Genomic DNA, 12937 nt, shown 5'->3' with positions numbered 1-12937 from the left:
GTTATCGGAGACAACTCGAAGACCTTACACAGTAAAAAATCAACTTCTCTCGAAAGAAGGAGAAAAACAAGAAGAAGACTCAGAGATTCAGCCCGTTTAGTTAATCGCGTGCACTTGAGGCACCGGGACCCAGCACTAAACGACAAGTTTAAACGTAATTGTCAATTATTACGCGTTGCACAAGCGGTCCCGGGATTGCAACCTTCCGAATGGGTTAACGACGTCGAATCCGCCGGTCTTTGTCAAGAGGAGCGCCGCCTTTGTCTCCCCCCCTGCCTCGTCCGCCTGCATCGCGACACGATGCTTTACCGTGATTACCATGGGAGAAAACGAGAAACGTTTCCCCGAATTATTATGTTCCAGCGTAACCTTCGTCTTCCCTAGAGAGTGGGGCCTCCCGTTCTCAACGGGGCTGTCTTGTAACGGTCGTTGCACACAGGACAAAAACCGCAGCGTTCGATATCATTCACTGGCGAGAAACGCGGATCGCCGACAAAGAAATTCCGCCTTGGAAATTGCTGGAAAGCTGGAAACTCGCTTTCAAGATCGTTCGTTTCCAACGGCGGTAAAACGGACCGATCAGCCGATCGCGAACGAATGGATATTTGCATAATTACTGGCGCGAAATGTTCGTTGCAGAATTTAATGAACTTGTGTTTTTAATTATAACAAATTTTCTACAAGGCGCACAGCTTTGAGAAATTCCGCGTGAAAACTGACCGAATATTTCATCATTTATGATCGTTTACATACAGAACTGACGAAACATTTTATATTTTACAATCTAGATAATCGTTCGTATAGAAAACTGATGAAACATTTTGTATTTCATAATCGGAATCAAAGATCGATGGAAGCGGAATTCGAAATACCGTTCGACTCGCTCGAAATCGTGTGCGCGCCGAAAAGTTACAGAGCGTAAAGGAAAAATAGAGAAGAAACGTTGCGGCGGCGACGGCGGCTCGACACAATTTTCTGCGGGACGTTGTGCCAACAAAGGATTACATAATTCGCCGCATTCCTGGCGAACACACAACACGCTCTCGTGTGTCCCGTAAAACGCGATACCGGAGAGAAAGTATTGTGCACGCACCCGCGAGCTCTCAACGTCGCGCCGCGATCGGCCGAATCGAAATCGGAATCGAACGAAAACGCGGAGGGCGGAGGCGTGTGCGTGTCCACCGGCCGCTGAGATCCGGGAATAATATTTCAAAGATCGGATCGTACCCCGGAGAATTTCGTAACTCATTGCACAATCTGTTATAGAATCTTTCTTTTCCTTTACCTAGTAATTAAGACGTTTCAATTGGACTCTCGAACTCACGAGCCTCGGATTAATTCGAGATCATTCCAATCGACAAAATCAAACGTTGCCAACGACTTTTTAAACTGTTCCGGGGAAACTTTTACTTTTTGTCGGAAAGTTTTCAAGTTTCCTGTGTACGTGATTAATGTACTGGTAATTTTCATACGAGGTTTAATGGAGCGTTCCGCTTGGATTTGAACGGGGAAGGTTCCGTCGGAACGGAGGGGTTTTCGATCTGACTCTCACTTTTATAAAATATATCGCTGGAACTTGGAGCTCGTGTAACCATTCACGATAATATGGCAACGCGTGCCGAACAGATACGTAATTATCTGTTTCACTGCGCGCCACGCCGAGGAGAAAGTGTCTCTACGGTGCATACGTTTAAAGTTAATGAGAAATGCATCCGCAGAAAAATCAGCTAAAAGTCGATTGTACTGCTGTATGGTGTCGGTTTATCTTTCACGTCGATATTATCGAAGGTAATTACGTACAATCCTGTCAAAAGTGTTTGATTCTCAATTCCAATAATGTTCTCTATCTTCCATCATTTTGATTACTGTAAATCGTTCTCGCAGAAAAAAGATCTACAATTGTTTCATGTATATTCGTAGATCTCACTAAACTAACGTCTTTCTTTTTAATTGTTTCCCGTGTACCAAACGACTATTCCCAATTCAAGGCTCAGCAACGTGAAAATCGCAGAGATATTAGCTCGAACCGTTGCCAAATGGACACTGTTGATCATTCGATCTCGCACGCATACAGGCACACGAACGTACGATTTTTGTATCTACTCACCAATAGAAACGCCAACACGGCCCTCCGCCAGTCCATGGCTAAAATAAAAGAGAAAGTCTGATTAATAACTGGGTCGAACTCCCATGAGTACGATCGACCGCGCAAACGTCTGTCGCGCGAGAACACTTGCCACGAAAAAAGCAGTTTATCGTTTCGTTATTCAATGCTTCCACTCGATTCTAATCGCGGCGCGTCTTCGATCCCCGATCGTTCCCGCCAGCTATCCTCTAACATTTAACTTGGCCGCGGAATGCCTCTCCATTCATAAAACGGTAACTGCAGCCTTAAAACTTTCCTTTTTGCGCCTGATACTTCCACTCAGCCTTCTAACAATCCTATCAAACGTCCACGATCGATCATCGATCCCTTCGAACCATCGTCTATCCTTTAATTTCACTTTGGAATTGTTCCCCATTCACTCGGACTGTCTTTAGAATATCGTTCAATTCATTCTAACCTTTCGACGATCCCATCGAAAGTCTCTAATTTACCATTGATCACCTCAGACCATTCACCAAGTCTCAAATTTCACGGAACCTTAGATCGCCCTCGAGAATCACTTTCCACTAACTTTAATACTCGTCACTCAGTTCCGTTGGACTGAACATTCTAAAGAACCTATCAAACACTTCCAATCGATCATTGACCCCTTCAGACCATCCTCTATTCATCAGTCTCACTTGAAAATCCTTCTCCATTTACAAACACTACCAAAGTCTCAAAGTCCCTTCGAAAATCACTTTCCACGATCAGCCTACTACTTTTGGCTTCCACTAAACATTTTAAAGAACCCATTGAACCCTTCTAATCGGCGGACCATCGTGAACCGTCCTCTATCTTCGAACGTCCCTCTGCGAACCTCCTCCGTTCGCGTTGGCTCTCCGAAAAAATCACATTCCACGGGAAAGCGGGTTCGCGGGGTCACGGAGAGGGAAGAAAGTCCGATCGATCACCCGTGGATCCACGATCCACGGTGTTCACCATGGCCCAGGGCTGTACGAAGGGACGGGACGCCGTACGTTTTTCGCGGTTGCTGAAATCTGCTTGGCGTTGCCGCGAGAAAGCGACGCGAACATAACGCAACAACGTTCACTTTTTCATGCCGCGGAGGCCGAGTGGAACGAGAACGACCTCGGGAACACTGGACCACCACCGTGGTTGACCCTTCGAGACCACCGCCGCCATTTTTCACTCGCGACTCGCGTCTTTTTCGGCCGTTCCCTTCGGGATTCGTTGAAGCTTTTGCTACGGTTTGCGCGTTGATAGGCGGCGAGCCTCGCGACAACACGAATCGCGGGATTTACGTGGCTGGTCGATCGACATCCCGCGAGGTTCTGGCCACCTTCTTTCCACCTTTTCCCGCGGCGGAGAGGAGAGACAGGCTCGTGCCTCTCTACCCGCTACACCTGGGCACCGACAGGGCCGTACCGCTCGACACCTTTCACCTGGCTTTAGGCACACGGAAACAGTGTCGTTTGATAGCGCGATAAATATAGATCGAGGTGGGTTCTGCAGAATTTGGGAATATGTTTGATTTAAGGCGATTGAACTGTATGGAAGTATTTTGGGAATAGAGGCGTGATTAGTGTTAATAGAATGCAGTGGGTGATTACGCGAATTGAAAAGGAGGTGTAGTAAGAGTAAATGGGTGTACATTCTTCACTCAAGGTAGAATTATAATTGTAGAGAGAGCATGTTGGAATTAGATGGAGTTAGATTTTTGGAATAACCGTGTACAACAGTCTGTTTCGACATAGATGTCCCGGACTGGCGACGGTACGTTACGTCAGCGACGCGTAGGAATCGGAAGAGTCCTATGGTCGTCACGTAGCGTGCCCACGTCATGGCTTGTCGCGCGTTGAAGTCACCAACGACTGAAACTGTCCGCCTAGGACAGATATAGTCATCGATATATGCGTTCGCACCGTTACGACATCTCGAGATCAATTGACATGTTCAACAATCACTCTAAATAATTAGAAAACCGTACATTTGTTTAGGAAATCCTTTCGATGTTTCGAAATTTTCAAAGTTTCAAAGGTTCTAACTATCAAAGTTTCAAGGTTTCAATGATTCAGACTATCAAAGTTTCAAAGTTTCAAAGTTTCAAAGGTTCAAACTATCAAACTATCATAATATCAAACTATCAAACTATCAAACTTTCAAACTATCAAACTATCAAACTATCAAACTATCAAACTATCAAACTATCAAACTATCAAACTTTCAAACTTTCAAACTTTCAAAGGTTCGAACTATCAAATTATCAAATTTTCAAAGATTCAAAGGTTCGAACTATCAAATTATCAAAGTTCCAAAGATTCAAAGTTCTAAAAGTTAAACATTTCAAAGATCAAACTTTCAGGGGTTCAAAGCTTCAAAGTGTCAAAGGTTCAAAAAGATGTAAAGTTTCAAAGCTTCCAGTAGGCGGAGTATCGAAAACAAAAGCTGGAAAACATTTGAAAGTCCGTTTCGACCGTTCCTCCGACAAATCGAGACAACCGATTGAATCCCGTGGGCGAGAAGGATCCTTGGCGACCGGCTCGCGTATTTGGTCTTGTGCCACCTACGTCGAGGATGAACAAATGGAAGCCTTGTACTCGTTTTCGCGCGGGCACCGCGGTTCCATTGCATAACGAACGTTTCATTAAACCGTCTATTAAGTTCGCATTATCCATTCAACCGTTGGCTGGCCAACAACAACGTTTTCCGTGCGTGTCTCGGGAAAGGAAACAGCGGCGTTCGCTCTGTCGTGCAGCTGTTACCAGTCCCGTCCACAAAACCGGGTTTTTCGGGGCATGCCTATAATTACGTGCACACTAATGCTCGATCTTTTCGTGTCGTACCCCTACAACAGTGTCCGGCTCGACGAGGTCGAAATCGCAAGTTAATCTCAAGACACACGCTACCTTTTAAAGGGATATTTTCATATCTCTTCGTTTTCATTGCATCAAATCACTAAATCTTTGCTCTCAAAACTCTTTATAGATCCAACTTTTGTATTCTGAACCGAGTGATCCTTATTTCTCATTCTCCTATCTTCCTCCCAAGCGCTCGAACCGAGGATAAAGGAAACCATAGCAATCTCGAAGCACAGTACACCGAAATTGAATTCAATCCATCGAAACCCCAGCGTATCAAATTTACAGTATCCTGTCGTAATGAAACTTGTTAGAACACTTCTGTTCTATGAAACACTTCATAGAACGCGTGATGTTGATTAGAAATACCCAGGTGTGACCTTGAGATCATCGACGAAACATATCGGAACACGCAACGCGCCATTCGAAATCCTTTAATTAATAGTCAATTAGCGGCAAGAAATCACTTTCACCGGTGGAAAACTAGTCTTCCATGAAACGATGCAGGATACAGCATCAATTTTGAAAAACGAAAGGAAACCGGTAGAGACGGGAACACCGAGAAACGTTCCGCGATCGCTTTCAAACGACCTTGAAGACCTGAGAACCATTTAAAAAGCAAGCCACACGGCTAGCAATTACGCGCGTAACCCGCGAATTCCAATTTGCGATCGTTATTTTCCGAGCGATCGGATGTGTCGGGTTCTCTAGGAACTAGATCGCGGGCGCCTTCGCGCCCTTGAACGTCCGCCAACGTGGTCGCCGCAGTCTCTCTTCCCGAAGAATGCGTTGCGCCATCTTGGTGTTGCCGCGATTAGAAACGCAAAACCCATAGAGACGTTTCACGGGCCCCGGTTCTCGTATCTTTCCCCCGATATCTCCGATAACGTCCCCGACCATCGCTATTACCGGTTATCGAGTCAATCGATCCGGCAAATCGAGCGGAAGCATTGTCGTTTTCGATGCGTCAATCGCCGAGCTTCTCGGAAGCTTAATAAACCGTTTCATCTTTCACAAATATAGTACTTCTACCCTAGATTGCGGTATCCTCACAATATTTTCAATTACTTTCTACTTAGATTCGAATCATTTCGTTCAAGGCTTTCGGAGCAAGATTTTAGATCATGAGACTGTTGACGCTCAAAAGACCGTTAGATCTTCCATTTCTGTTTTCCGTCCTCATTGTCCATTTTCCAATATAAACGAAAGAATCGTCAATTCAGAACCGAAGCTACAGTAAACGCGATCATTTAAGCGTCAGACACTCTAACGTCTAAAAACTTCATTCGACAATACAGTAGAACCTTCATCGTGCAATCCGTGTCATCGATCTCTGATTCCCAATGTTCCTACTTTGTCAGAAACTCGATACAGCTTGTCTCAACGAAGCTTTCCGCGCATTCAAATCAAACTACTCGAACGAAGTGGTTCAACGAGGACGCAGACGATAAAGGCTCTACCGCGCTCCTCTTTCTTGTCCGCAAAGAAACGGACAAAATAAGAAGCCACCGAAATGACTTGTACACCGGTTCGTGTGTCTCACCTGTCTCGGCGTTCGCCGTCCCGACAGACATGTCCCGGTCGGTCCAGCGGGAGCAACGTGAAAAATGCAGCGAGCTTTTCCTGCCGCGGCTCGTTACGAAACTCCGTTCTCCGCGTGGAAAATCAGCGCGCCGGGGCGCGCGCGACGAAACAGCGGTAGAAGGCAGGCGTAAAAACCGAAGCAAAAGAGATCCGACAGGAAGAATAGTCCAGAACCGAAGGAAACCGAAGATCGCCGCGCGCTTGACACTGATTCTCTCGTCCGTTCCTGCGCGGTGTGTTCGCGTTTTCTCACTAGTTCGATCTGCCTCGCGTGCCCCGCTCGTTCGTCATAACATCAACACTTCCGGTAGCACAGAGGACTGCGTCGAAGGCGCGTCCTCGCCGGCCACGAAGCCCGCCTCGGCCGACATCCCCAAAAACCCAGAGAACAGTAGCCCGTCCAATCCTGACCGTCTGTTCTTCCTTTTCCTTTTCGGTTCTCTTTGCGAGCTTCGCGTTCCTCGGGATCACGCGGTCGGATAGCGAGGATCGGTCATTCTGGAAACCGGTCCGGGTATCCTGGAGCGAAGGATCTCCGACGCGGAGAGGTTCGTGCCTCTTCAGCCTGCGAGTCCTCTGTCCTGTCCTCTTCGCGAACAGACTCTTTGTTCACCTCGAGGAGCCTCTCTCCGTCCTCCTCCTCCTCCACCGTCGGGTTAGCGGACAATGGTCAAGCCGTTCCGTTAAACGACGCTCAACATTCCTGGATCCTCGGCGGATCCTTCATCGTACCGGGATATGCTCGTGTTCCGCGCGGCGAACCGGCGAACCCCGGTGGTCCCCCGGGATCGTCTCGTTTCCAGCGGCTCGGGACGCGTTCGTCGGACACTGGCCCGGCTCCCAGGCCGGCTGACTTTCGAATTTCGTTCACGGTCGTTCGCCGCTGCACCGCACACCTGCCGGCGGCCGGTTCGTCGCTCCTGTGGGAGGCAGTCGAGCATGAAGAGGAGCCCAGCCGCGGGGAAAGAAAACCGTTGCGGTCGACGCGAGACTCGAGACTGCGCTGCCGATCGTCCTGCGTTCCGCTCGCGGTCCCCCGTGCACTACCACGAGGCTCGTACGGCTCTGGGGAACCGGTGGGACGCTGAGGAGAGAGAGAGAACCGGCTGAGTGAGAGAAGGAGAGAGAGAGAGTGAGGGTGACCAAGCCGTAGAGGGGGTAGGCAGGTTGAGGAAAGAGAGGAACGGAGGCGAAGAAAGAGGATGAGGACGAAGCGACTCAAATTTGGGAGAAAGTGAAATTGTCCCGGGCTCGTGGCACCTTGAGGAACATCCTTTTTGGGAGACGGTGGAAAATTTCTGATCAATCGCGGAGTGATCCGTGAATCTCCTGTTGGAGGAAGGAGGAAAGGCTCGAGGAGGAAAGAGACTCGGAGTTTTGTAAGGGTGAAGATGAGGGTGAACGGCGGTGGATCTTCGTGTGGATGTTTTTCGGAGTGCGCGGATGATTTTGTGGGGCTTTCGACGGGGTTCGGAGTTTTCCGGCGGTGAAAGGGGGGAAGGGTGAGGAAAACCTGTTGGCGAGTCTCTTAAGAATCTTTGGAAAATGAATGAATATGGGCAGATGGGAGGTATATTTTATTAGAGAAGGTAGAGAGTGGTTCGAAGGTAGAAGAGGAAGAGAGATGACAGGTCCTTTAAAAAATCTTTACTGAAGAAAGATTTTTAATAGAAGAGATAGAGTGAGTTACGGTAGATTAAGAAAACAATTAGATTCTCTGTCGTCGAAGAGGTCCTTTTCTTTTAATGCGCTGGATAAATTTAGACAGCTCTTCGTGAGACAACGAAGAATTTTTCTTGCGAACAAACAAAAAGAAGGGACATACGGACAGGAGGGAAGTAACAAAGATCGACGCTTCAGCGGAAGAAAGAGCAAAGATCCGCAATGATCTACGCAGTGATTAAACGATCGACCGGTAGAGCGCGACACTGCAAGATTTTTTTTCCTCTGCGCTGAATTCACGAACCCTCGATAGTGATGGGCATTGTGATCCGACTGTTTCGATGAATAAATACTCGAAACGATTTCGATCCCTGTCCTCAAAGTCCTAGAATCGTCTAAGATTTTCATTCATCATTTTTTCGCATGCTCTTTTCTTTTCTTATACTGTACTCGATGTTTCTCTATTTAACAATGATAACGCGAAAGAGATCGTAAAGGAGACTCGGACTCGTGTTAAGAACAATAATTAGCATTCGTTAGAATGACTATGACAATTGGACTGTAGATCTGCGTGCGAATTGAAACTGTCGAGAACATAATTGGGCGAATAGAAAATGCATTTTCCGAGCGAGCATTATAGAAACTATGAGAAAACGATAATCGGAAGTTTCGTAAAGGAATAGTGATCGAATGTTCGACGATTTTAGGAATTCTCAACGCGACTCGAACCCATCGCTGGGAGTCTCGCGAAAAAGGGGTAGAAGGAATAAAGTGAGAGGAGGGAAACGGCCGCAAATAGGAAGAGGAGAAGGACAGGCTGTATTTACGTCATCGCCCGGGTTAGATGCTGAGCCGCGATCCTCTCGAGGGATGTAGACTTCGCGATTCTTCTCGATTCCCTTCGAGTAAAATATTTCGTGCACGATCGAGCGAACCTTCGCGATTTTCGTGTAGTAAAACACTTGTATCCTGGAACCTTATTCGAATATTTGAAATTTTTAAATCTTCTCATTCAAATGTTCGGTCCACTCGAACGAACAGAAAGTTGCGTGTACAGATAGAATTAAATGTTGAATGTGAATTTTAATAATAATCAATCATTGTTCTCTCCAAGTTGATGAGAGTCTTCGAAAGGGAGTAAGATCCTTTGTTCTGCTACCGCTTCTTTAAGTTATTTTGGGCTAGATGCAACAAGTATTATATATTATGAGTTTCATTAATATAAAATTGCATCTTGCAAACAATAAGGTAAACAGCGATTAATAAAATCATTATCCGATACGAAAAGCGTAAGATTTATCAATTACAATAAATTTTGCTGTTAAAAGTGTTCAAAGATAAATATTTTAACGGAATGTTGTTCTTTTTTTTATTGCTTGTTTTATGCTTATCTGTGTCGAGCATAGAGAACATTAAATGATTAATGAAAAATTGTTTAATACGTTAAGTTCTTAAATTGTATAGGTAATTTATTTTTTTTACGTGGTAAGAGTCATCTATTGGCAATCCCATGAAACCTATGTTACCAACAGGGTGTATATAAACCACGTGCTTAGTAGAGTAACAAATGTGAAACATGGGATCTACATATCGCATCACTGCAAATTATTGTCCATTATTAAATAATAATTATTTCAAATGTTCTCTAAACATTTCGAGGTATACAACAAAAGCGAAGAACGGTATGTTTATACAGAATTGAATCGTATTTAACATAACCTCTAGTATACCATCTTTATTAATATTTTGTACACTTTATTTTCCTCCGTGTTTTTTTCTCGTCACTATATACTGTAAAGTAATGAATAAAATATCATATATCCATTTTTGTTTCGTGACTTTTCTGTCACTTTAATTTCGTTAGATATTATTTACAAAATTATAATCTATATTTGTTCAAAATATTTATATAGCATTGTTTATATCGAGTAGTTGAATTAGTAATACAGTTATTAATGTAGATATCAGCGATTGAACCAAAATAACATGTACAAATTACATTTTATAGAGGAAAAGGCAGATAGAACATTTATCAGTTTTGCTGATCTGGTTAAAACTAGGCAACACCAAGCACAGCGTAGTATTGTAGTGAAATTGAATAAATTTCATGATGCCGATTTCTGCAGAGAGTATTTTTCGCAGTTTGGAACTATTAAACATATATGGCATTATACAACACAATTGTATCACGTACGTTTATCTTTAAGTTTAATTAGTTTTACATATGTTTATCAGCGTTTTAAATTAAAAACGGATTTATTAATTGCAATGTATTATTCGTTGTTATCTATAGCCAGATATGATACTTATGGAATATTCATCGCAACAAGCAATAAATGATATATTAGATGCAGCTAAGGTCTCTACAGATGTATCTGATAGTGTTCCTATACAGACAACAGTGTTTCAATTTCAGAAGTTCAAGACTAAAACCCCTCATGTTGTAGATAATTCTGTTCCAAAATATTGCCATCAATATCCTACACCACGGTTGCTCAAATCACGTCTAAAAAATATAGAATCTGTAATGTACTGCTATATTATATGCAGATATGTGGTTCATAGACAATATAAAATAATTTAATTTTGTAGATATCAAACCAAATGATGATGTTTTGTAAAGTGATGAAACTTACAGACATTGACATAAGACTTAGATATTTCACTGCTCATCAGTTGTTACTTTGTTTCTCTAAATTATTTCCAACTATTTCTGTTCTACCATTCGGTTCATCTGCAGCTGGTTTGGGAACAATGGGATGTGATCTTGATCTAGTATGTGTTTTTAATCAAAATCATCCGCAACAAATGGTAAGTGACCATATTTTTAAATTTTTATATATGACACGTGTCTATGAATTCTCTGCTTTGAAAGAACTGATTTAACAAATATTTTTCTCAGATGAAGATTTCGAATGAGTTGGTATTTACTTCAAAATCATATTCTCTTTTTGACAGAACACATCAAAAAGAGTTTCTAAGGTCTATGTCCTTTGTCATGCATCATTTCGTTCCTGGTATTAATAATACAAAAACCATTCTGAATGCTCGTGTCCCCATAATTAAATTTATCTACAGCTTTGCACAATTGAACTGTGATCTTAGTAGCAACAACATGTAAGTATCATACGATTATCGCACTGCAGTATTATAGAATTTCTGTTTATGGTATTTATTACAGGTCTGGATTTTACATGACCGAATTGTTATACACCTTTACAGAGATGGATAAGCGAGTCAGGCCATTAATATTTACTATTCGCAAATGGGCAGCAGCCGTAACTGTAACGGTCGAGGTGCCCTCCAATAAACTAACAAATTTTTCTCTTACACTCTTGATAATGTTTTATTTACAGCGGTGTAAGATTTTACCTCCTGTAACAAAACTGTTTAGATTGTCGGGTAAGTACAAAGTATTACAAACGAGGTACACGTTTGGCGAAATGTGTTATTTTTTCTTCCAGATTCACACCGATTTTGTCAAATATTGTCGACTGAAGCTATTCAAACACAGATCAATACGAAAGTAAATAATAGTACTTTGCTCGACCTCCTACTTGGTTTCTTCGAGTTCTACGGTACTTTCGATTTTCGTACTCATGGAATATGTATTCTGGAGGGAATACTTAAACCTAAATTAGACCTTTCGCCCATTTACATATACAATCCTGTGGAGCCAACTTTGAACGTCAGCAGAAATGTCTCTTTAGATGAACTGACCTTCTTCATTCAGAAAACGATAGCTGCCATATCCGTAATGACTAAATCATCAAGCAATGTTAAACTTTTAGATTTATTAAGGGACTCTGGTACTAACAGAACAAATATAAGAAATAGATCTCAGGAAATTTTATTAACGCCGTCAATAAAAGAATGATAAATAAAATCACTGTGTCGTTTAATAGTTCAATCCGTGGAATCAATTTTTTCACAATTTACATCGCATTTATTTTTTATTGTGAAACATTAGTTCTAGGGAAAAATGTAATACGAATGGAACACACATTTTGATACATCGGAAAAATAAGGCAGTATTAAACGTATTTGATGTAAGGATGATCACGTTTACAAATTTTTCCAACGTCCTCACGAAATAACTGGTAAGAATCCTTTATGAACGTTACTTCTCTTTCAGAAAAGTGATGTAGATAATATCCTAGATAACTGGAAGATGGAAATTCGAAAGTTTGTTAAATGGAAGCAAAACAGAAGTGTAGTACAGTAAAAACAACTCTGATGAAAGAAGATAAACTGAATACATTCGTTCAGAAAAGACAATTGACGAGACTGATTTACATCCTGTTGTCTTCGAATAAATTTCAAGACATTTATCATTTATTCTCGTACATTCTATTCATAAAAGACTGCCGATCAATAACGAGTAATTTTCCAAAGGATCATTACGAAGTTCGTCGCGAAGACAGGAAAATAAAGTATGAACAAGGAAGAAACGAAACGAGAACTTTCGTACTCGGTAACTTGTATATTTCTCTATTATCAGCGATTTCGACAGTTCTCATACATGCTTAATCGTGTATATTTTTCTATAATTGGTAACGTCCGGCACGATCCGTCGCTGGATCACGATCATCCCCTTAAAACGAACGATCCTGTCTCGACCCTCGCGAGGATCGACGAGCAAACGCGGAATCCTGCGTGCGATCGAAACGATAATCCCCGTTTACCGTTTCCATCCCCTGATCGATGGAACACAGAGCGGACG

At 42.9% G+C, this 12937-nt stretch overlaps 2 protein-coding genes across 2 annotated transcripts in view; one reads left to right on the top strand and one right to left on the bottom strand.

Annotated features, from left to right (window-relative positions):
* The window catches only part of pio (zona pellucida domain-containing protein piopio), a 107083-nt gene extending 99468 nt beyond the window's left edge, over positions 1-7615 (bottom strand). The window contains exons 1-2 of the mRNA XM_031977033.2: positions 6512-7615; positions 2108-2145 (exon numbers count right to left, since the gene is read on the bottom strand). Coding sequence (XP_031832893.1) covers positions 2108-2145; positions 6512-6542 — 69 coding nt within the window. The 5' untranslated portion in view covers positions 6543-7615. The remainder of the gene's footprint in view (positions 1-2107; positions 2146-6511) is intronic.
* A 2077-nt stretch (positions 7616-9692) lies between these two features.
* MTPAP (mitochondrial poly(A) polymerase) lies at positions 9693-12243 on the top strand. Its single transcript, XM_031976814.2, has 7 exons — positions 9693-9896; positions 10223-10404; positions 10508-10738; positions 10807-11025; positions 11117-11331; positions 11396-11616; positions 11679-12243. Exons 1-7 carry the CDS (start codon positions 9791-9793, stop codon positions 12089-12091), a joined length of 1587 nt encoding a protein of 528 aa, XP_031832674.1. The 5' UTR covers positions 9693-9790; the 3' UTR covers positions 12092-12243.
* Positions 12244-12937: the final 694 nt, after the last annotated feature.

The sequence above is a fragment of the Nomia melanderi genome, chromosome 14, assembly GCF_051020985.1.
Source record: "Nomia melanderi isolate GNS246 chromosome 14, iyNomMela1, whole genome shotgun sequence".
Classification (NCBI taxonomy): Eukaryota; Metazoa; Arthropoda; class Insecta; order Hymenoptera; family Halictidae; genus Nomia; species Nomia melanderi.
The sequence above is the reverse complement of the archived record's forward strand: the minus strand, read 5'-3'. Positions and strand labels throughout refer to the sequence as shown.

Coding starts and splice junctions, on each gene's coding strand:
- MTPAP (XM_031976814.2), top strand. CDS start 9,791: ATGGGATCTACATATCGCATCACTGCAAATTATTGTCCATTATTAAAT. Junction 11,332..11,395: donor GATCTTAGTAGCAACAACAT/GTAAGTATCATA, acceptor TATTTATTACAG/GTCTGGATTTTACATGACCG. Junction 11,617..11,678: donor AAAACTGTTTAGATTGTCGG/GTAAGTACAAAG, acceptor TTTTTCTTCCAG/ATTCACACCGATTTTGTCAA.